Below are 26,175 nucleotides of genomic sequence, written 5' to 3'. Positions count from 1 at the left end.
AATTGATTTGGTTTAAATATATAACTATTGAATCAAGTGTACTTCTCATTGGTAATCAAATTGAATAAGTACGTAGTTAATATTATAATTTAAATATTTTGACCAAGTCATAAAACAACCTGCCAAGCTGCATGAGAGGAGGCAGCGTTGGAGATGTTGCGGCATCGCCTTCTCATTATCATAAAGATCCAAGCCTTGAGATAGTCATCTATCTCCATTGTGATTTTCTCGATGTGTACTTGAGCACAAACACTTCCAAAAACCATAGTGAGTACGAGGTTGTGAGTTTTACTTATTATTTAAGCAATTAGCTTGACGTGAGATGAGCTTTCAAATGAAATGAGAAAATAATTGAGTCATGTTCAATTGCCTATGTTTATAAGTGAATCAACTTACTTTATATGAATGGTGGTTAAGTCATTAATTATTATCCAAACTTGTTGAAGAAATTGAGATAAACAAAGGCCCTAACTTCTCCTACACATGAACAGAGTCAAAATGATGCCCCAACTTCTTTTGACTTGTGCATGAAAGTGGAATCAAAACTCATCATGTGGACAGACAAATTGCTCAAGTTAAGTTTGTGTGCGCGCATGCGTTTATATATATAACGGCTTACTCACCATTTATCAACAGGTCAATCAAATTCGATCTGTTTAAGTTTCACCTATTCTATGACCCAACCCAAATTCAATTTGTCAACCCATTTCGCCACTCTTACTTGTGTCTCACCTATATTTCTCTTTTTTTGAGGGATCAATTGGCTCGATTTGCCTTGCCTTCAAAAACGAACAAGTTTCAATGGTGTGATTCAAACATGTCACATATATATATATATATATATATATATGAGAGAGAGAGAGAGAGAGAGAGATCCATCAATTTAACATGTTTGAGTAACACCATCGAGGCTAGTTCATTCGTTTTTTGGGTCGGGCTGAATTTAGCCAATTGATCCCTCAAAGAAGGGGAAATATAGATAAGACTTAACTAAGAGTAGCGAAATGGGTTAATATATTGAGCTTGGGTTCTGTCATAAAATAGGAGAGACTTAAGCAAGTTGAGTTTGGTTGACTTGTTTATAAATGGTAACCTAAATCCGCTCAATTAATAAATAGGTTATAAATGGGTACTCATCAAAAAATATATAATAAGTATGTTTTAATTTTTTTCCTCTAAAATTACACCAAAAATGGGTTAATTTTTTTTATTTAAAATAATGTTGATTTATTCTTCTCATTAACATCTTAATATATGTCAGTTAATAGCATGTATTTAATTTTAATTTATTTCTCTTTAACTAATTTTAAAAAGTAATTTGAAATTAAAAAAAAAAAACACCTACAACCTATTTATTATTTTTTTCTAAATATTTTTCTAAAAATAGTTATATAACTTGTACCTCATCTCTATTCTTTTAATAATACATGATACATCTTATATGTATCAAATATCATAATTTATATATATATATATATGTAAAATTTAATAATTTATTTTATAAAAAAGTAAAGGAGGGATTCTATGAGTGTTTAATCCAAATATTAATCTATTTATTAATTGAATTGAATTGAGATTGATTTATTTATAAATGAATTGGCTCTGCATCTAAACTTATTTGAAATGTCTAACTCATTTTGCCACCAGTAAGCCATGTAGAAACTATTCCTCATTTATTCTACAACAGGCTAAGAAGTTTTCAAATATATAAACGACGTCGTTTTGTGTACCTTCGCTGTATAAACCCCATGGACGCTAAACCCTAAATCCAAGTCCAACGCACAGAGCGACAGAGAGGAAAACCTCTGTCGAACTAACTCTATCCCTATATACGGAGCAAGAGAGAAGAAGATCCTCAGACGACTTCATTTTGAAAAAGGAAATGGCTTCCTCACGAGGTCTGAACAACCTGTACAAGACCAGTTCTATCTTTTTCTTCTCTTCGCCAGGTTACCGTCGTGGTCACCGCCATCTGACTTCATTGCAGCACCGTTCGATTTCTGGAACGGCGCAGCTCGAGGCCTCATGGATGGAAACGATTAAAGGGGTATTCACGGGTAAAAGCACCAGCTCACAAGACCAACCCGCCTCTGAATCCTTCACTCTCCTTCGTAAGCCCTCATCACCATCCTCACTTCAGCCCCTGCTCTGCATTTCTGGATCACGACTTTCATTTTAGTTGCTGCTCTGAATTTTTTTTTTTTACTCTTTTTTTTTTGGCTCTTGTTCGAATTCGGACATTTGTGAGGAACTTCTTGTTTTGTTTGGTTTAGTGTTCTCTGTATTTTCCCTCTTCAATTAACATTTCACTTCTTTGTAAGTGCTAGCCATTTGCATTTGTCTGGTTATAAGTGAGTTATATAATTATTAAAATTTCTAATATTGAACAAGGTAAGGTTGTTTTTTGAACTAAAAAACTGGATGGAAATTGTTCATGGAAATTTCTTTTTTTTTATGAAGGATATATTTCTTGGGAAAGATTGATTGATGCGAGTTATAGATGCTTCTAGGTTTTCAAAAACTGGTTGTTTGTTATGGAGCACTGCTAATGATGTTTTTGTTTGTTGTAAAAACCTTCACAATGCTTTTGTTCGTTGATACTATATATAACAACAACAATTACAAGCCTTAAGTTCCACTAGGAGGCTTCAGTTACATGAATCCTTACTTGCCAATTCACTTGATTGAGAGCATTTTTCTCTATTAGATTAAGGTCTACTAAATCCTTTTTCACTACTTCATTCCAAGTTATTTTCGGCCTAACCCTACCCCTTTTCATGTCAGAAACAATAACTTACAACTGCTCATATGTGCTTTACTATTTTCAAATGCTCAAACCATTTAAGCTGCCCAGCCCTTATCTTATTTTCAACTGGTGCTATGGCTATATGCTCGTTTCTTACTTTATATTTTAACGTTAAACCACTTCTCCACTGTAACATTCGCATTTCAACAACTTTTTCTTTTTGTATATGTTGCTTCCTAGGTGCCCAACATTATAAACCATAAAGTATAGCTGACTTTATAGTCTTTTTAATTTTAGGGTATTCTACGATCACATAACACACTTGACACATTTCTCCATTTTACCCAACCTATTTTAATTTTATGTACTACATTTTTTTTTAATTTTCCTTTCAGCTTGTGTAGTAGATCCAAGATATCTAAATTTATAATTGCTATTAATCTCTTGATCATCAAATTTAATCTTCTCTCCATTGCTACTTTTTACATTACTGGAGTTACATTTCATATATTTTGTCTTATTATTACTTATCCTAATGCGGCTCTCCATAGTTCTAGCTTAGATACCACTCCGCTCCTACTATCATCAATAAACACAATGTCATCTGCACACAACATACACCAAGGGATCTCATTTTGGATATTCCTAATAAGTTCATCAATTACTAAAATAAAAAGATAAGGATTCAAAATGGAACCTTGATGTACACCTATTGTGATTGGAAATCTCTAGATTCCCCTCCTATAGTCCTAACACTAGTCACTACTCTGTCATATATATCCTTAATAATCTCAGTATATCTATTGCAAACCATATTCTTTTCCAAGACCCGCCAAAGAACTTCCCTTGGTATTCTATCATATGGTTTCTCTAAGTTAGTAAAAATCATATGCAAGTCCCTCTTTGTTTTCCTAAACTTTTTCATTAAACTTTTTAAAAGATAAATAGCATATATTGTTGATCTTCCAGGCATAAAACCAAATTGATTTTTATAAATCCCCATTTCTAGTCTTATTCTATGTTCAATTACCCTTTCCCATAATTTCATCGTATGACTCATAACCTAAATTCGACGATAGCTATGACAGTTTTGAATATCACCTTTGTTTTTGTATTAAAAACTAACGTACTTTTCTTCTATTCTTTTGACTTTTTCTTGATTTTTATGATAGTGTTGAATAAGATTAGTTAACCAAATATTTCTTTTACCCCCTAAGCATTTTCAAACTTCATTTGGTCTTTTATTTGGTTTTATAGATTTCCCACTTCTCATTCTTTTAATGCCATCTTAACTTTAAGGACTCTAATTTTGTAAATAAATGTCCTATTTTTAGTTTTCTCCTCATTTGTCACTTCCAAGTTCAATATTTCATTTTGGTTTTCGTTAAATAACTTATCAAAGCATCTTTGCCACCTCTCTTTTATGTCTTATTCTATAATTAAGACATTATCGTTCTCATCCTTTTTATATTTTACATCACCTAAATCTTTGCATTTTCTTTCTCTAGCTCTAGCAAGTTTATAAATATTTTTTTCTCCTTCTTTTGTATCTAGTCTAGTATATAAAGTATTATAAGCTCTATGTTTAACTTCACTAGTAGTCTTTTTTGCATTTTTTCTTGCTTTTTATATTTTTCAAAATTTTCTATATTCTACAATTTTGCCATATTTTATACCAATTTCCTTTTGTCTTAACAGCTTTTTGGGCTTTTTGATACCACCACCAGCTTTCTTTACTACCCAAGTATCTTCCTTTGAATTCACCCAAAACCTCCTTTGTTATCCTTATGATAGGATTAGCCATTTTATTCCAAATAGTATTTGCATCTACTTTACCCCCTACTGTTTAATCACACTCTTTGATCATTTTTATCTTTGAATTTTACTATATTTTCTCCCTTCAGGTTCCACCTTTTAGTGCTTTCCATTTTTTAATATGTATATCTAATAGGAAGACTCTATGTTGTGTAGCCAAACTTTCACCTAGGATAACTTTACAATCCTTACACGATAGACAATCCCGTTTCCTTGTTAAGAAGAAATCTATTTGACTTTTATTATACCTACTTTTGAAGGTTATTAAGAGTTCTTCTCTTTTTATAAAGGAAGTATTCAATTTAAACAATTTGTAAGACATGGAAAAACAAAAGATTGTATCACCAAACTCATTTTATTTCTATATCCATGGCCTCTATGTATCCTCTCATATCCAATATTATCCTTTCCAATGTTACCATTCAAATAAGCTCATATGAATGTATTTTCAGACTTGGTATCCCTTGTAAAATACTATCCATATCTTCCCAACTTGTTTTTTAAAATTTTCTACTAAGCCTATTTGGGGAGCATACACAGTAATGACGTTTACTATCTCCCGGCCTAAAGCTATCCTAATTTTAGTGATCCTATCGCCTATTCTTTTAATATCTATTACATTATCTTTTAGGTTGTTGTCTACAATAATTCCCACCCTGTTTTTATGTTTCACTTTACCAAGTATCAAAGTTTAAATCCTGACTTTTCAATGTATCTAGTTTTCTCTCCTATCCATTTCGTCTTTTGAAGGTACTTAATCTTGAAGGTAGATTAAGTTAATTGTCCGTAAGAGTCCCTATATACCAAATTGCTACTTAGTTTCTTGTGCTAACTTATTGACTTTTTCCCTTCTAACTGACTCGGTCTATTCCTTGACCTAGGCGAATTTGGTAAGCATTCATGATAATAAGATTTGACCAAAATTTGCGTTGGCTGTCAGCTACCTAACACAACCCTGCTTCTTTATCCGGGCTTGGGATTGGTTGTGTGTACAAAGATAATTTGTGTTATACATGCGAAGTACATGTTTGAGTATTTTTTTTTGGCAAACTTATTTCACATAGACAATTTTCTAAATCACACCCTACAACTAGTAGAAACTGCACAAACAATAGAACGCATTTAAAAAATCTAAAGCACACAATTTTGGGTGTGAATCCATGCTAGGATTTTTTTTTTTTGTTTTTTTTTGTTTTTAAAATATGCAATAGTACTCTTTGAAAAATTGTGTATATTCCAAGACTTGCAAATGAAAAATACAAAAACAAAAAAATGCATATATTAAGCCTACAAATCATAAGCACAAAATCTCCACTACTAACCAACTATTGGAAAAAAATATAATAGTAATAAAATAGGAAATAGCAAGAGAGGAGAAGATCTCACCGGTGGTTGAAACTAAAAGGTAATGACAATTGACTGGAAATATGACAATAAGTACTCTTTGGTGCAGGAAATTTGATGCTGCTATTGAAAATCAATTGAAGAATATTTAAGCAACGATGGATTGCAAGAATTCTTCAATCTAAATTCAAGAATATTAAAGAAACAACATTCCTCAACCCATAAAATCTACATTGCTTCTTCATGCAAATCTTTATTACGGATGGTTCTTGCATATGGTTATATTAATATTTGAGGCTGTCATTAAAGAAAACGATTCATTTGCATGTGAAATAATAAAAAACTCCTATAATTGCCAAACTGAACCTTGATAACGACGATGCTAGAATCTTGATCCTTCCTCCTCTCCAAGAACCAAGAAAAGTGCAACACCACTAGACTTGGCAATCTCGATGAAAGATCAGATAAGAAACTGCCATCCTGAACACCAAATCGATGGCGAGAGAGGGAGGAGAACAGAGGGTGGAGGGGTTAGGCTTCAACTAGCAACGACAGAGGGTGTCTAGGTCTGTTGGCAGTGGCTTTGCCTTCTTGAAGCAAGTTGAAGGGCGAGGAGTCCACCACCAAATTGCGACGGGCTGAGACAGAATAAGGTAGGAGGAGAACAGAAGGGGAGTGGGGAGAACACTGGAGACCCGAATGAATTTACAAGATGTAAATAGCTGAAGTGAGCATTGCAGGGGGGAAACCGAGGTGGCTGTTCATTGTTCGAGTGACCCTTTGTTGACCGAGGAGCTCTGATGCTGACAGATGGCTTTGACTGATAGCTCTGAGACGAACGACGATGCTGACAGATGGCTCTTCGCAAAGGGGCTCGGACGAACGCCTCTTTGCAAATCGAGGAGCTGATGCTGACGAATGACTCTAACAGGTGGCTCTTCGTGGATTGGGTGCGTGGGCTGAAGTCCCGTGGGCCGTGGCTCATTATCGTGTGGAGGTTGGGCCGAGACTTGGTGGGTCGAGAACCTTGGCCGTGTAGAAGGGGGCTGGGCGCTGTGGCCAAAACCCATTTGGGGTTTTGTTACCCAATTAATTTCTTTTACTATTGTCTGGTGTAGACGGGCCAACTAGAGGCCCAAGTGAAGGAGAGCCCATGTGGGTAGTTACCGGTTGTTTTGCATAAATGTGGTGGCTAGCGGGAATAAAGGGGGGGGGGGGTTAGCTAGAATTTAGAATCTCTTATGTTGCTTTAGGGGAGTGGCTCTCTCGAAATAGCCAACCTGTATTTTTTTTTTTTCATTTCCTTTGTATGCATTGCAGCCATTGAATCCTATTCATCCCTGTAATTCATTACTTTTGCATTTAATTCAGCAAATTATCCATCACAATCCTATTGGGGTATTTCAATTATCATTGGATTTATTACAATTGCTAGTGGGTTCATTACAATTGGTATCAGAGCCAAGTTCCTGCAATCATGGGAGAGGGAACTCTCATGAACCAAATGCTAGAGTCCATTGTTGCCCTGAAAAAGTCACAAGAAGAAAATTAGAGATTTCAAACCGATACATAACAAGTTCAAGCAGATCAGCAGAAGTTACTTATCAATATTACTCAACAATTGGGAGCTCTTTTGGTGAGTGTGAAACTTCTCAACAAGTAGAAACTTGATCAAGAAGGCCCATGGGGAACATCTACCAATGAGTTCAAGCATCAACACTATGAGAACTACCATGGGGAGCAACACAATGTAGATAGAGCAAGTATTCAAACTAAAATTGTACGAGTTGATTTTACTAAATTTAATGGGGCTGATTCAGCAGGTTGGCTCTATAGGGTCAATCATTTCTTCCTATTTCATGAAACCCCACCCCATCAAAGAGTTTTGTTGGCATCCTTCCATATGGAGGATAAGACCTTAATTTGGTTTCAAGACTTGGAGAGATCTGGTCTATTAGCGAGTTGGGAGGCATTTGAAAGGGCCCTACATACCCGATTTGGGGCCAATCCTTATGATGATCCATTGGAGCAGCTATCTAACCTAAAACAGACTTCTACGGTAACCTTGTTCAAGGAACAATTTGAGGAATTATCCAATAGAGTCAGAAACCTAGAGAAGGACCATCGGCTTAGTTTGTTTATGGGGGGATTAAAGGAGGAGATAAGTTGGGCAGCGAAACTCTTGAACCCAATCAATGTGCATATGGCCTATGGCAAGGCTCAAAATCCAAGAGGAAAACCTGCTAGCAACTAAGAAGTACATTCTACCTAAACACTCTACCCAATCATAACCAGCAGCCAAAACCAACTCTCAGATCTGCAAATATTCTCTTGAACGAATAAGAGAAAAGAAGAGCAAGGGGTTATGTTTCAATTGTGATGCCAAATGGCACCCTGAGCATAAATGTCGGGCTGCCAAGCTTTTCTTGTTAGAAGGGAGCGAGCTAAACTATTTCAACGAAAAGGAAGAGCCACCTGGGGTAGTTTGGCATGATTGTCCCAAGAGAGAAGGGTTTGAGCTGCAGCAGGGAGAGGATAGGGTGGAAATCACCCTACATGCACTAACGAGATCTCCTCACTCCAAAACAATGAGTGGTTGGGACTTTCAGAGGACAATCTTTTGTGATACTGGTTGATTCTAGCAGCACTCGTAATTTCATTGATCCAGCTTTGGTTAAGAGACTTAAGGTGGCCACGAATAATGAAGAGAAGGTGAAGGTGAAGGTGAAGGTGGCGAATGGAGAGGAAATATGGTGTGAAGGCAGGTGTTCGGTAGTGAGTTTTGCGGTGCAGGGAACTAGATTTGAAGCTAATATGTATTCTTTGATTTTGGGGGGCTGTGATATCGTATGTGGGATTCAGTAGCTCAGTCTGCTTGGTGAAATCATGTGGGACTTTGTTAAACTCACTTTGAAATTCCATCACCAGGGCAAGGCTATTTGCTTGCAAGGACTCACTTCCCAATGGTTAGTGGAAGAGGAAATGGAGGGAAAATTATCTCAATTAGAGAGGAAGGGAATTCTGTTACAACCATGGGAAGAATTAGAAGAAATGGCAATTGACAACACTTTCCTAGTCCTAGCATCCTTGCTGGATGAGTTTCAACAAGTATTTGCAGAACCTAAGGAATTACCGCCCATTAGGTCATGTGACCATGGAATAACTCTTAAGGAGGGGATCTCTCCCATCAGTGTGAGACCTTACTGATACCCTTATTTTCAAAAGGAGGAAATAGAAACGATTGTCTGGGAGTTATTGGAGCTAGGAACTATAAGACCAAGCCATAGTCCTTACTTCTCTCCCATTTTGTTGGTAAGGAAATCCGATGGCACGTGGAGGATGTGTGTAGACTATCGTGCTGTAAACCAGGTTACCATAAAGGATAAGTTTCCTTAACGAGTTATTCCTTACTCCTCTTCCATTTTGTTGGTAAGGAAATCCGATGGCACGTGGAGGATGTGTGTAGACTATCGTGCTGTAAACCAGGTTACCATAAAGTATAAGTTTCCTTAACGAGTCTAATAAACAAGCCCATTTGAGCTAGTTATCGAGTTGCTCATGAGCCCAAAAGAGTTGAGCTTAAAAATTGGGTTTGAGACTCGCTCATTTAGATAATAAATGAGCCCAAGCGAGGCCTAACCAAGCCGCGCTCCCGAGTGGCTTGGTTCATTTGCAGTCCTATCTATAACCTTTCCCTCGCTTGTTGCTGTTGCTTCTTCTCCTTCTCTTCTTCTTCTTTCCTTCTTTTCCTCTGTTCAGTAACTTCTCCCTCCCTCTTTGTTGTTGCTTCTTCTTTCCTCTCTTCTTTTTTGCTGCTGTTGCTGCTTATTTCGTCTCTTTTTGTTCTCTAGTATTCTTTTTCTTCTTCTTATTCTTCCATTATTTCCATTAATCTCTCATTCCCTATTACTCTTACCCCTACATAAAAGTAGGGGTAAGGCTGCGTACATTGTGACAACCCTCTCCTTACCCTCATGAAACGGGAAGCCTTATGACCTGGGGATGCCCTTTTTAAAAAAAAACCAAAAAGCAGTTCTTCAGTTTCATAACTTTTCAGAAAATTCCAACCGTGTCCCCATTTCTTCAAACACCACCTTCTGGCCACCATCCTGCAACACCACCCATACCACCAAAAATAGAACAACCCCCCCCCCCCCCCTCTGAAACCCTTCCCCTCAAAATTTCATCGTTGTTCGACCACCAAAGGACCACCACCCGCTAGCCAAACCTCTCTAGCAGCCGACCCCTTCAAAATGCACCATTGTCGGAGATTTTTTGACAAACAGCCACCGCCACTGTTTTCCCCCCCTCCTGATATACCCTTACCTGAAAATTCATCACTAGGGCACCATTTTCGGCAGCCCACGCGCTGGCAATTGCAAGTGAGAGTGTCTGCTAGCATTTCCTATTTCTAGTCTTACGAGAAATTGCCCAACCACGATATTTTGGATTTTCTTTGCGATATTTGAGCTGCAAGAAGATATTTTGATTGTGTACATAATATATTGCTGGCATATGCCATAATTTTGGCACAAAACCCTATAAGTTGTCCCTCCAGCACTAAAAATCAGGTTTTGTTGCTATATTTTGTGAGTATTCCATGTGAATTTGTTTCATTTCAGCAGGACAATCAATATCAAGGTGAATTGAAGATAGTTTTTAGAAATTGGGAGTAAGGCTTGTGGAAAATTGTGTTGGAGGGTTGTTGGTGATATCTATGTTGCAACATAAATTCAGCCAAATGGTGACAATTTATAGGAAAAAAGAATGCCATTTACCATACCTTGGGCACAATTTCAGGCTCTACAGCACCTTTCTCAAATGTGGAGAAAAGGTTTGCAAAGTCATTATTGATGAAAGATGTCCAATGAATTTGGTTTCCATAAATGGAGTCACTCGAATGCACCTTCATCCGGTACCTTGCCTAGAGCCTAATGAGATATTTTGGGTTGATAACTCTATTGTACATGTTTATGAAAGATGTTTGGTTCCCATCCAAATGGGTGAATATTTGGCTAATGTTTGGTGTGATATCCTACCTATAAAGATTGGCGATGTACTCCTTGGTTCTCCTTGGTTGGATGATTTAGGTGTGACTCAAAGACATGAGAACACATGTATTTCACTATAATGGGAAGAAAATTGTTTTTAAGTCTGCTCTACCAATGAACCAAGACAAAGAATCAGTCATAAGTACTCAGCTTGAAGACAATACAAGGAAATTAATGTGTTTGAAGACATCCAATGTCCTTCAAACATTCCTATTGTAGAGTTTGTCATTCCCAATGAGTTCATTGATGTTGATTTTCGAGTCAAGTTTATGGTGCTGCCAATGGAACGTGGTTTCTTGCCTCATTCAAGTGTTGGCTTTCGAAAAGTCCAAGTTTGCTTCTCCCTTTTAATACTCCAGCATTTCAAAATTCAAGGCCGAATTTTTTCTAACTGGGTGAAAATTGATGTAGAACAAGAAGTAAGGCCTTGGGAAGATCCTTGTTGGAAAATAATTAAGAAAAGTTGGGTTAAGGAATTGAGGGGTTAAGTTAGTAGTGTATTATGTGTGTTTAGTATTAATTAGTATATGATTATGTGTATTTTGGGGGTTGTTTGTAATATTTGTGTAAAGTAGCGGTATATTTGTAATGTAATGTAGTTTTAGGGGTTTAAGTGTAATTTCATGTAAAGAGGCTTTCTTATAAATAGTGTATGAAGGCCATGTTGTGGGCAGTTTTTGATGAATGTGAATTGTTAATTGAACGCGAGTTCCCCTTGGTATCCCCTCTTTCCTCCCTTCCCTTTCCGTCCTCTCTTCTATTTCTTCTAATCCCTCACATGGTTGCAAAACCTTGATATTCCCTTGCATCAGAAGGAGGCTTGACCAAGACCTTCGACTTCTTTAAGATGAACCTAGGGCGAGCATGGGTGGTTGGGGAGAATCTCCTGCCTAGCTTCGACAAGACGAAGAGCCTGAACCACCATTTTGAGTTAAAGCCCTTTGAGAAGGCTACTATTCTCCATCCATCATTTGTCTCCTTTAGGGTGAGAAATCTCTCAAATTTGTTATTGCACAAGTTGAGTAGAAGGGTATTCTCCTTCATTTTGGTGCAACTCTTTCAGAAAAGGGAAGACACCCCTCCTTGCAGCTATCCTAGAAATCTTCAAGCACTGAGAGGAACCATTTGACTCCCCTTTCCTCCTAGTAGATGGAGGCTCTTCTCCTCGTTTGGTTTGGAGTAATCTAAAAGAGATCGACTTGATCCCCTTTAGTTGCTACCTTGAGTGACTTTCTCTTGATGAAAACGATGATTCTCCCTTCTCTTCTCATGGCATCGTCATCATGCACAACAGTGATGGCTGCCCTTTGATAGTAGAGGCCCAACGAAGGCGAGATCTTCCCTTCACTGTTTGGTGCTGAGTGACAACCCTCCATATTTACCTAAGGGCAAATAAATTATAATTTTCAAAATAATCTAAAATAAATTGTTAAGGAACGAACGTCTAGAAACAAAGAAACAACATATCCAAAAAGTAAAAGTTGCAAAAATGTGAATGCTAAGGTGGATGAGTGATGTAGGACGGGTAAGGGTGACCTAGTCCTACTGATTCACCAACAAGCATATAAGCTCAAACACTTTAAATTAAGAATTCAGTTATCCAAACATAAACACAAGAAATCATGTTATAGTTCACATGTTTAAGGATTTTGAAAAGGTGTATGATGTTCTGAAATAAGTCCCAATTGGTTCTTTCACAAAGGAATCAAGTTAAATGCGGAAAAGATGCTATTTCAATATTTCAAGAATGTAGTTCTATGTTAGCACAATAATATTCCATAATTGATTTAAACTAGCAAGCAGTAATATTGAAAGTCTAAGGATTCAGATATGCTATTCAAGTTTTGGAATTGAGAATTTCAAGCAAAGGGTTTATCAAATATGAAAGTGCAGAATTTGAAATTAAGGCTTAGTAATAGCAGGGGTTGTAAGATATAACAGGGGTTCAAACAAAAACTGAAGTTACCACTAGAATCTATGGATGCTTGACGTTGTTCAACACAAGTCTTAGACCACGCTAAAATATTCCTTGGAACAAGCTTTGAAACACCGAGACGAACGTAGCAACGTAATGGAGGGGAAGTGGCCGTGTGGGGGGGGGGGGGTGTATTTTGGTGTGGCCATGTGGATGCATTGGAAGATAGTTAGAACTCGTTTGAAGTTCTTTGTGCACGCTTTGAAATATGGATATGTATGCAGCAAATGAAATGATGAATTCGTGGACTTGGGGTGTAACTTGGTGATGGCGGTGTGGGTGATGGAGGGGAGTCGTGAAGGTAGGACAGTGATGGAGTCGCCGGATAGAATAGTGGTCTCTTACCACCTAATCTCTGGGAAGATCGACGTAGCCTTACACTACACAATCACAAGGATTGGACAAAGCTTAACAAACTTCAACAAAGGAATTTCCTTTCAATATTAATACTTTTCTTTCTCTACATAGTTCTTACAATGAAGGGGTATATATAGGTAGCATGAGGGGACAAATCATTAATAAGCTTAGCTAGTTTAGGGGGATAAAGGCATTAAACAACTTACAATTCCCACACAAGCATGGGAGACAAATAATAAAGACACCAACTTATTAGACACATTAATTACTCTTAAAAGTTACTAACAAAATAAATGCTCCAACTTTCTAGACACAATAAATACTAAGCACAACTTACTAACACTCCAACTCACTAGACATACACAATTTCCTAAAATACATATGCAAGCAAACAAGTTGTCTTATATGTTTACAAATTCAATACAAACAAAAGTCAAAGGGAGGCCCAATTCGTGTGGGCCCAATGGAGCCGCGTGGGGCCCACATGGGGCTTGAACTCAAACTTGCTTTAGCATCTCTACTTGGGTATTTCTCACACTGAAAAGTCTTCAAACATTATCAAAATAATCATGAGCTGGTGTGGACATCTGGAGGTCGTTCATGTGTCAGCATATCAACGAAGGATATGTGGACATCGGGAGGCCGTCCATGTGTCACAACATTTGAAAATAAGATAGGTAGGGTGTGCTGATCCCCATCAATGAGTGGTATAACTTTAAAGGATAACTTAAGAAAGTAAAATTTGCATAAATGTGAATGCTAAGGTGGATGAGTGATATAACTTTAAAGGATAAATTAATGAACGAATATATTTGTAATAAGGTAGGCATAGCACCAGTAGAAGATAAGATAAAAGAGGGGAGGATGGTTTGTGCATTTGAAGTGTAGGCTTAGCGCTCTAATGAGGAGTGAGTTAGTTATTTTGTTAATGGTAGTAGTAGATCTAAAATAACTTGGAATGAAATAGTAAGAAAGGATCTAATGGCTCTTAAGCTGGCAGAGGAAATTGCCCTTGATCATGTGAATTGATGGAAAAGGATTCATATAGCCGATCCCACCTAATAGGACTTGAGGCTTGTTCTTGTCCTAAAATAAAATTTTAAAAAATGGCTTCTACCTTTACAGCGTTGTGTTTTTTTTATGTATAAGTGGAAACCTATCTATTTGTAATAGGATTTTTAGTTTAATTAATTTTGAAATGAATTTTAATTTTTTTATTATCAAATAGAGGCTAAATATTGTGCCTCTTGCATTGTGACCAACTAAGGATCATCATACATATTTTTAGTTGGTTTAATGTATATCATATTCTTGATTTAAGTTGCACAATTGAACAAAATTGTATGGCAACTCTGTTTGAACCTGGATAAAGTTCATTTTAATTGAGTTTAGATACTTTATACTAATTGTCATTGATCAATTTTGTTTAATTGAAGGATAGTCCCGTTTAATTGACGGTTCAAGCGACAAACTCTGATTTGATATATTATTTTTGAACAAAAAAGAATTTAGCAATTAGCTGACTTATGTTATTCATTATTTGTACCTATTCTGAGGGAATTAATACAAGTTGGAACGTTCCTAACTATGAGAGTGAAAAAAAAAGTCCTCATTCTTCTTCTTCTTCTTCTTATTTATTTATTTATTTTGCTCCTTCTTCTCTCTCTGTACATTAAAGCTTTGTGTATTTTTTTGTTTTGTTAGAAGTATGAAAAAAAAAAAGAAGGTAAAAAGTTTGGTTTTTAGGCTTAGTCGAACAATTGGAGCTTGGCCTTTATACTAGGAATTCTTCTCCGTTCTTTTTCTTTTGTTTCTTTCTTTGCAGCAGCGTAATTGATGCTTGGTCTTCCTTATTTTGCACAGTTGTTTCATCAGTTTGTGTTCCCTCTCTTGGTCCTTTTTTAACTTTAATTACCCTATTGCCTCCACATGCGAGTCATATTTTTTATTACCAAAAAAAAAAAAAAAAATGTAGGAATTCATAATAAAGTCAATTATTTGATCTGAATTATTCATGTAAAATTCACTTTTATGTGTGCAGGCACGTTGCTTGGAAGTTGGTTATTTTGGTTCTTTCAAGTTTTGTTTATGTTTTACTCAATTATATTTGATTATAATCTATTTTATTTTGGTTAATAAAAAAGGGGACCCTTGAGTAGAATTTTTTAGTACATTAATAATAAATTATTAAAATTTTAATCGTGAAAATTTATTTAATGTTCTGCAATAGAAACAAAGTTCTTTTCAATTGGGAAGCAAATCAAGATCATGCACAGAGGTTTTGAGGTTCAAATATTGATCTATCTAAAATAGATATTGTAAATTTAATTTTAAATAACTCTGGTTAAACTTGTTTTATTTTAGAAATGTCTTTTCAAAATGAGTTGATATTTCATACTTTTATATATAGTATTTTTAAATGGGATGGAAATTTTTTATCCTCAAAATCATTGGTAGTACCTATACTTTCTATATGGTATAATATGAAATCAAGGTTATGAATAGCATTTTGCATATTCAAGTCTTATTTTATTTAAAATATACTCTAAATATGATTTTATACGATTCTAGTTAAGATTAATTAACTTTAAAATGTTATTTATTTTTTTAAAAAGGTGGGATAATTTTATTCATAAAATGATTTGCACTATTTGTACAAATGAACAAACATTTTTACATTCAAATCTTAAACTATCTAACATAAATACTCTTAAGTAAATTTAAAATAACATTAATTCTTTATAAGACTGCTTTGCCTTATTTTGCACTACTCGTACATTTATATTTAGTATAGATTGATTTCAGGGTTTGCTGATCAGTTGAAGAATGCAAGAAAAGTAGGGACATTTAAGCAATATATAGTGGGTCGAAGCAGTGAAGCAACGTTTGCTGATGCTTTTGAGAAGCAGGAAGCAATTATTCGAGTCCTTGGAGGTTTTGATCCCATGGGAGAGGTTGCTCTGCTCTTTCTAATTTCTTTTTACGCTGTGATTATTATTTTATTTTATTTTTCTTTTTTTCCTCTTTCTTTTCAGCAGTCAAGCTGCTGTTGGTATAAATTCAGGAATTGTTCCTCTAAAATAAATTTGGATACTTGGTACCGAGTCTTCTGTGTTTTTCATCAGAAGAATGTAATTTGAAATTTTGATTTCACCCTGTTTATCTCAATTAGTCACTAATTTTTTCTCCAATATTTGCAAATACTTAACCAAATGATTGTTGGAATTCATGTTTATATTATCAAAAAAGGAAAAAAAGATTATTGGAATGCCTGAACTCTTTTGAATAACTAGGATAAGGCATCAGCCCTAATACTCTTTCATCATTTTTTTTTTTGGGGTGGGGGTGGAATTATGGCACTAAGTGAAGGTGTTCCCATCTATCAGTATTATGTTTTATGCTTGATAATTTTCTTGACTAAAATTCATTATTATTTGTGGTTAGAAGATTAGAAAATGACATTGAATACTTCATAGCTTCATTATCCTTTTTTCATTTTTAACTTTTGATATTGCTCATGTTTTTCCTTGATAATGCACATTTTTAGGAAACGACAAATTTTGAATTATTTCAAGGCTAAAAAATTCATAAATTTGTCACAATGAATTCTTTAGTACAATCACATTGTCCACATAACACATCTGTAGAGTATTTTATTTTTTTGTGTTTTAATGTGGTTCTTCTGATTATGGTTAGCTTATTTTGATTTGTTGATTGAAGAATCTTCATAGCAGCCAAAAGCAAGCTGCTGCAAAGCAGTGTAATTGCACAATAGCTGAGGTTGAGAATGCCCTAGCAAAGTTTACTTGGGCTAAGGAAGCACAGAAGAAAATAGAGAAGTTAAAGCAAGAAGGGAAACCAATGCCAAAGAGCTTAGCTGAGGTAGTGTTTCTTGTACTTCAATTTGATTTTCTTAATGTGTAAAGTAAATCCTACTTTTAGATTTGTGGAGAAATGTAATGACTAGTGTTCTATATTGCAGAAGCTGGAAGAACTGAAAATGCTGACCATTTATTGTCTAGCTTTTCTTCAGAAAACTACAGAAATATATTAGACCGAATGCAGCGTTATGCTGCAGAAACGTTGTACAGTTTCAAATTATTAGGCTGTACCCATAGGATAAGGTTTTAATGGTAAACAATCTGGGCAGTGGTTGGACTGGCTTGAAGTGCCAACTCCTCAAGAAATGCTGGAAATTGCATTCAAGCAACACATTTTGCTTTAAGCAAGGAATACTGACAATAGCCTATTTCTTTTTTTCTTTTGTTTTTTTAAATTGCTTTTACATGTTTTGTAGGTGCAAAAGTTGATGGGCTCAACACCGTTGGATCTGGCCAGGTCTAATTTAGCTAAAAGTGGGCAAATAAGTAGAAATGCATTCTGCCCATGTGGTTCCAAGAAGAGATATAAACGGTACCTTTTTTTTTTCATCATAAGTTTTGAGCAATTTTCTGTAATTTTTACCATCATATATAATTTGGAATACTATCTTGTTAGGGTTTGGGTTAGATCATGTCTTTAGTTTTTATAATGACTTGCTTCTTCGTTTACATCAATTATCTATTATTTCTGGGTTTGTTTAGCTTGATTTCTTTTAAAATAGAATGTATATTTGAAAATGTGTAGCTGTTGACAGCTCTCTATGTCACACCTCCTCCCCTCCAGTTGAGCATCCTTCTGTGTATATATATTCAATTAGATTAGGATTGCATTATCTGTATATTGTTCCACACTACATGCTAGTTGACTAGGAAAATATGAAAATTGAATGATTTCATTGGACTTCATTGTTGAGAGTGTGAGGATTTTCAATGCCAAAATTACCTTATAATTATTATGGGATAGAGTTGTTTTCCTTGCTTCTTTCTGGCACATTCTTTGGCTTTGCCTGGCCTCCAAATTTTTTCTTAGAAGAAAATTTGTTTAATACAGAAGTGGTTTATAGTTGTGAAAAATGACTGTCATGTACTGCACGAGGATTGTTTATTTTAGTAAAGAAGCAGTTGGCTTCTTACAGTCCTGGTTTGCAGACTTGCAGTTTAAGAGATTATAATCGTGGTTGAAACTCTACAAACATTTATGAACATTAGTCCTGATCTAAATTAACTTAAATCTTTTAGGTTGATCATACGGAAGCCTACCTAGTGTGCTCAGTGAAGTTGGTATCCAAGATTTCTTGCACAAGCCTCTCCTTTCAACGATAAGCCAATAACAAGATGGTTCTTCCACAGGATTCATTTGTTTAGCAGACACCATGTCCTATCTTGTTACCCTAGGGAACAGCCTTAGGGTTTGAACTTGAGTTGGGGAATGGGGTTGTTAGCAGCTTGAACTTGAGATATGAGTTCTAGTGAATGGATTCTTGCCATATTCTGTCATATGCTAATTTGTATATTAGGAGAGAACTGGCTGCTTATATATTCAAATGCCAAAAATAAAGGGCGGGAAGTCTCAAGCATCATTGTTCATATTTGCATGCATTTAAGATGATTTTGTGGCCTGATTGTCTTCATGTTTTGGTTTGGAAGGTGCTGCGGCAAGGAATGATTGAAGAAATTGAAGAAGAATATGCTGTAGATGAGCTGCATTTGGTTATGGGATTGATTCTTGGGAGATGGTAGAATCCATTTGACGTCTCCAAAAGTGTTCTGTGGTGCCTTCAGTTAATTCTTAATTCAGCTGGATGGGATGAGTTGGGCTGCTGATCAGCTGTTAATTTGGCTGCATTACCCACTTTTGGTTTAAAACAGCTCTGTAAGTGTTCCTTGTTTGAGGCATAATAAAATTGATAGTTAAATGGATACAATTGTCAACTCTGCCTTCCCACTTTTGTGCGCGCCTCTTGCAACTGGAAAACCAACCAAGTACTATCTCGTTCTCCCCCAGGAGCAAACTTCAAATCTAGAAAGAACATGGGTTCTTATAATTGAGAAGATTTTAAAAAGACTTGCCACCTGGAAATCCTGTTACCTCACCATATGAGGGAGAGTTATACTAACTAAAATTGTGCTTTTCAATTCACACTAATCTATTACTTTGTCCATTTTGCCTATCCCAGCAATTATAACTTCTAAGATGGAAGGACTGCAACGTAAGTTTTTGTAGAAAAGTAACTTGGCATCTTCTAAATATCCTTGGTGAAGCTATCCTAGGAAATCATTCAAGGAGGTCTTGGTATTAAATGCATCCAATAATGAATCAAGCCTTATTAGGGAAATGACTGGATATTTGGTTTTGAATTATATGGCTTATGGATGAAATTTATATGCATATGGTAGCAAGAAGCAAGATTGGCCATCGGTCCACCCCATCACAATTGCATGGAAAAGCCCTTTGGAAAGGCATTCTCTTAGTGCGTCGGAAATGTTCAAGTGGCAAAATTTTGATTCGGTCAAGGATCCACCGCTAAGTTCTGGGAAGATTGGTGGGTGTCTCATATTCCCACATCTTTCTCTTTTTATCACCCTTCAAAGAAAGCCTTAATGGCAAAAGTTTTGTCAATGGATCACAACAATATATTCTGGAACGTGACATTATCCAAGAATTCGAGAGGCTTTGAAGAGGTAGATGTGTTTCAACTGTTATTTCTTCATATCGATTTGGAATAACTTGATTCCCTCCAAATTATCATTCTTGCTATTGTTGAGCTCTCTAGACAGAATGTTAACAATGCAGTATCTTCAAACGAGAGGTTGGAGTAGAACTAATGTTTGTCCCCTTTGCAAAAGCCACAAGTAGACTACCAACTACATCTTGCTGCATTGTGATTTTTTTCCCAAGTTTGGCAAGCAATCCTCAAAGTTTTGAAACTGTAACGGTGACGCACCATGTCAAACTTTCTCTTCACACTACACTCTTCAAGTTAGAACTTCTGAAAAAGGTTTTATAAAAAAGTTTGGGCTTCATTATCAACCTTGGAAAAAAACCAAGAAAATACTAAAAAACACTATTTTAAAGATTTTTGAAAACATTTTATAGAAAAAAGAAACTCTGGTACTAAACAAATAAAACATGGTTTGTTCGGTTTAAATCTATTTATCCGAGTCGTAATCCTTTTCAAATCATATGATTCTTGAAGGATAGAAACCCTCACCATGCCTAGGGATAAGAGGGATAAAAACACCATATAGTAGAATTTTCCCTTTTGATTTCATCATAAGTCTGAGAAAAACTTTGGTAAGCAAGTGACAAAAATTCTTATTTTTGAAAAATTTTCACATTTTTTATTTTTTATTTTTAGATTTTCAATGAAGACAAGATAATACACACATTAATAGAAAGGCTAATAATCAAAACATATACACATACTATATACAAACACATACACACCAATACATGTATAGATATACCACATGCATACTTACAATATACACATTCATACACATACTAGCATGCATATATATAGACCACATATACATATATAAACAAATACATATATATATATATATATATATATATATCATATTTATGTGTATATTAAACATCTCCTTACACACACATGCGCGTGCACACACACACACACATATAACCTTGAGTGCGGTTTCAACTATTGATTTATGTAATTGGAAGTAATAAATTAGGTACATATAAAAATGTTTATACATTTTATACCTATTTGTATACACATATATACAACCTAGGCTCTTTCTATGCAATTCCAAATGTGCAGATAAATAAAATGTGCGGAAATTAAATCATTTGCAGCATTCACATAATAACATACATGTGCAGGAATATAAATTGCGGAAATGTAAACAGTGCACACACCATATGTTATCGGGGTTCAGCCAATACTGCCTACGTCCCTGCCTCTAGCTCGCAAGTCTGAGAATTTCACTAATGCTCACTTAACGGGTGGAGCGGCACCGATTACAACCAGGTCAATTAGCGGGGCTGACCTCAACCTACATCTTACCAGGATGGTGCACCTAACTTTTCTAACTGGCTTTAAGCCAATCCGAGACTATTCCACAGGGCTAATCTCTCTCTTCAGGCCCACGCCTGAAATACAACAAATGTAAATAATTTTTGCGTACAAATAAATGCTTAAGCAGACATGTACCACTAATAATCAATCAATGCACGTCAATGATATAAGAACAATAAGATTAGTGATGTGATTTTTTGTGCAAACAACACTTAACAAGATATAATCACAAGTATGCTCAAGAGTGTATAAACAAGTTATTTCTTTGAAACAAGATACTCAAATCTCAATAATAAATCTGTTGGGATTGCTGGTGTGGAACCGTTGGCAGCACCACCTCCCCATGCAGCCTATGTTGAAATGAAGACTGGCGGCCACCTACTCTGCAGATTTTGTTGAAATCTGCAACCACCACCTTTGAATTTAGCTCCCCTTTGTGTGTGTGTGTATATATATATATATATATATATATATATATATATATATATATATGTGTGAGGGTATGAAGTTGCATGTGGGTTGCAGAAAATTGTATGTGTTATGTGCAGAGAGCAGAGAGTGTGGAGAGCTTTGTATGCTGTGCAAAGTGTTGTATTGTGCAATGCAGAGAGTTAAGGAGTGTGAGACAGAGAGAGTAGAGTTCAGCAGTGTGGCTCCTCCTCCTTGTATTTTTTCTTCCAGTTTATAGTGCAGTGGTGTGCTCCCGTGGACGTAGGTCAGATTCGACCGAACCACGTAAATCCGGTGTTCGAGTGTGGATGTGCTTGTTTATTTTTCTTCGTGTGTGATTATTATTCCTGGTTTATAATAACCCCCAACAAAATCAGAGTTTCAAAGATGCTGCAACAATATTCAAATCAACTCAAAAAATATTTTCTTCATTGAAATAGACACAAGAGTTGTTTGAAAAATAATAAAGCTTGTAAAATATTTGCACACCAAAAGTATAATTAAAGGAATCTTGCAATGACAAAGCAAAGATCCTTAAGCTAATAAACTTTTCTCAACACTAGATTTATCAAATAAAATCTGTGGGATAACTCTTTGCTTAACTCTCAAAAATCAACAAACAATCAAGCATAATGTTGAGAGTATTAAGCAATCACTAATATAGCAATAGCACACTAAGAACTCTCACAAAGTTAGGATGAATCAAAGGAATGGATGTATGAGAGTAAATGGGAGTAGTATGAGCCAAATAGGTTTTGGAAATTTTGAGAGAATTTTGGCTTAATGATTTTTCTAATCCACACTTAATTTTGAAAATGAGCTTGTATATATATGCATAGGCAAAATTATGACCGTTGGGGACTCAATGGACATTATTAAAAAAGTTTTAAATTTGTTTAAAGAACATAATCTCATTTAATCACTTTAACATCGGTAAAAAAATAAACAACCTGAGAGTTTTTGGGTGTCCGACCCAAGGTTCGGGTGCCCGAACAGACACAGTGCAAAAAGGTGTTGTTCGAGGTTTGGGTGCCTGGTCCAACATTCGGTTGACCGAACTCACAAGTTTGGTCGCCTGAGGCTATTTTGAATGCTAAGGTTAGGGCGCTCGGGTTGGTGAAAACTAACCTGACACAAGTTCAGTCGACCAAGGAAGATGTGTACAATATGGTTTGGTCTGCCGAACACAGGTCAACATGTTGATCCGTCCACAGTTCGGTCGCCCGAGGTGTTTTGAACACCACGGGTTCAGTCACTCGACCTCTTACAGATTTGGTGTTTATGTTCATTTTTACTTCAATTAATTTTATTGATATGTTAACTGATTTTGGGGACATCATATGTGCTAGTGCTGGGACCTAGGGTCTTTCTAAGGTCTTTTGAGGGCACCGAAAAAATCCGGCATCAGTCGAGTAAAGGGTGATCCCTAAGGTCTTTTTAAGGTCTTGAACTTATAGTCCTGCATGCATGATATGCAGATTATTATAGACCTTTTTGAAACGAAATTATTACAGACTTAATGACATTACAACAAATAATAAATGTGCCAGGGTCTTCCTTTTCTTAGTATGATCTTGCACATAAACTTGAAAGTCATCAAATATTAAGAGTATTTGTCATTATCAAAACCAGGTATGATTTATAAGGTCAACAAGTTAGAACCAGTAGATGAGTTCAGTTAGCAAAAGTAAGGGAAATATGCTATGCTAGTAAATTCAGAAAATTTTATCAGTAAAGTATAGTATTTGTTTATTAAGATACAGAGTATAAACTATATAGTTTTACAAATTTCAGAATATAAGTTTTATTATTTGTGTGGGATGAGTAGGTATTTGCTCAGTATAGTATTTATGTAGTTTTCAGAATATCATGATTTACAGTATTTTTGCACAGAATTATGCTTTATCAGATTTTATACAGATATATATATATATATATATATATATATATATATATTATAGACAGATACTATTCAGACGATTATATTTTATAGACAGATATTATACAGACAAATATATTCTATAGACAGATATTTTATAGATAGATATTTTACAGATAGATATTTTACAGACAGATATTTTATAGTATTTACATAATTCCATGATTTTTCAAAACCATAACACTAAGATATTATAGATTATTCAATTATATATTACAATCAGATATTATAGTTATTTCAGTTAGATGTTACAATATTTTCAAATCAAATTTATAGTGTTATGGTTATTTTGGAATCATGATGAAACAATAAGATAATTATATATATTAGTATTATATAGTAGCAGATCCCTAATGAATTATTTTAGTTAGATTAATTATTCCAGACAGATTCAGTCGGTAGAGCACGATACTGTTACTATTTTCATATCAGAGTGCAACCACATATCTCAGATAGTGTGTGAATTCCGTCAACCATGCCTATGGAGAGATTGCAGTCTCCCCAGTATTATGGGTTGAGGAGGCCGGTTTGATGAGGTAGATACCAGTACCGTGCCTTTGGAGAGATTGCAGTAAAATGCTGGACTGAGGATTAGTAGAGTATTCAAGTGACTTATCCTGGTAGGCCAACCAGAGTTAAGTCCAGCCTACGGGCCGTACATGTAACAACCTGCTTATCTTAACATATAATAAATAAAATATCAACTCGAACCCGTGGGTAGCGAGGACACCTGTCATACACAGCGAAATCAAGGTAGCAGTAAATGTAAATCACATTTATCAACCAATAATTATATAATTCTAGAGTCTATTGTATTCCCAAAGATACTATGTTTATATACAATCTCCAAAACATCAAAATAAATCTAGGATGTTACAACAAAAATTTCCTGATCCTAGATCAACACTTACCCTTCTAGTAGGAAAGCTCAACTCACTCAGCGGTGGCCCTGTCCCTCCAGTCTCTCTGGGTTTCCTGAAAATCATTTAATGTTCGGGGGTGAGACACTTCTCAGTAAGGGAAAATAAACTAAATACAGTTGTGTGGCAACATGAATACTTAATGATAATATAGATATACAATACAATTTTCATACCAGAAAACATTCATCATTTAATAACTGCAAAAACGTATATTTTTATATTTCTAATAAATCATACTAATCATAACTATCTGATATAACTAATAATACTGAAAATATACCCAAGATGAATAACTAGCTAGTGCCATGTATTACCCCCCATGATGGGTTGTTCAACCCGAAGGCGGGACTCAACAATGGCTGGTCGACCACTACCGAGTCAAAAATGTCTGTAAGTACGATGGGCCCGCCACGCCCTTATCCGGACTGCTAGGTGGACGTCTACAACTCTACACTGAAAGTCACATTGACTATCCATCTCCCACCCCCTCGTGGGGTGGTTAGTAGCAATTTGAACATAGATATTTGATCTATAAGCTACGGTACCGTGCTCCTGAATTGAACTAAACTAACATCTGGGTTCTGATAATATATAATACATGATAATATAGCATTTAACATAAATGGATTGATGGCATTTTCTATAATTTCATAAATATGGTCTTGCGCCAAACATTTTATAAATACGGCCTCGGGCCGAAATTATACGTAAAACACGGCCTCGCACCGACTATCAATCACGGCCTTGCACCGAATATCTCATACATATCATTCTGAATAATAAATCAATTATCATGTATTTTCAACATCATTTTGTACTGTATTATTTCATATTCCTAAAAACATGCTTTACTCGTAAAATTGCCATATCATAATATTTTTCATGAAAAATAATATTCATGCCACACATAGCTGAGTAAATTCATACATTTCATTCTAAAATTACATTTCCTGTATAACAACAGTATTTTCCCAAATATGCATTTTCTCAATAATATTCAAATATAATACATGCTTTCCTGAAAATTAATTTACTGATAAATAATAATAATACGCGTGGAAAATAACTGTTTTAGTTTATTCCCTTACCTGGTACTGAAAAGAAAACCCCGTAAAAACCTACTCGTTCTGCACATGCAGGGTTCCCCGAGCAACACCCTGAAACCAACAACTCACAGAACTAAACTTTAATACTTTCACGTAAGTATCGTTTCCTATAACTGCGAAAAGATCAAATTTGGCATAAAAAACCTTACCTCAACCCAGGGATGAATTTCAACTCGCTTCCATTAACGATCCGCTCTGGTAGATTTGGAGAGAACTTCCCGAGGAGCGTCGTGGTGGCCTCAAATCGTCGATCCAGCAAACGACGAAGCTGAAATCGAAGAGAGAGGAGAGAGAAACCGTAGGGAGAGAGAGTGAGTGATTTTTCTTAATTTTTTTGTATTTAAATCCGGGTTTTGGGTTATTTATAGGGCTGGATTCGTCGACGAGACAAGTCACCTTGTCGACGAGTCCTGTAGAAAGTTCGTCGACGAACCTGCACCTTCGTCGACGAATTTCAGATTTTCCCAAAATCTTCTCTCGATATCTTCTCGTCGACAAAACTTGTTTTCGTCGCAAGGAGAGAGAAGGGTGAGCGGCGGGCC

General features: G+C 35.7%; 1 protein-coding gene across 1 annotated transcript; it reads left to right on the top strand.

Moving 5' to 3' along the window:
• The first annotated feature begins 1,737 nt into the window (after positions 1 to 1,737).
• Positions 1,738 to 19,101, top strand: LOC131153171 (uncharacterized). The gene is made up of 5 exons (XM_058105297.1): positions 1,738 to 2,111; positions 16,094 to 16,242; positions 17,009 to 17,170; positions 17,586 to 17,701; positions 18,817 to 19,101. Exons 1-5 carry the CDS (start codon positions 1,883 to 1,885, stop codon positions 18,833 to 18,835), a joined length of 675 nt encoding a protein of 224 aa, XP_057961280.1. The 5' UTR covers positions 1,738 to 1,882; the 3' UTR covers positions 18,836 to 19,101.
• The last annotated feature ends 7,074 nt before the right edge of the window (positions 19,102 to 26,175 follow it).

Source organism: Malania oleifera, chromosome 4 (assembly GCF_029873635.1).
Source record: "Malania oleifera isolate guangnan ecotype guangnan chromosome 4, ASM2987363v1, whole genome shotgun sequence".
Lineage (NCBI taxonomy): Eukaryota > Viridiplantae > Streptophyta > Magnoliopsida > Santalales > Ximeniaceae > Malania > Malania oleifera.
This window is presented reverse-complemented; position numbering and strand designations above follow the sequence as displayed.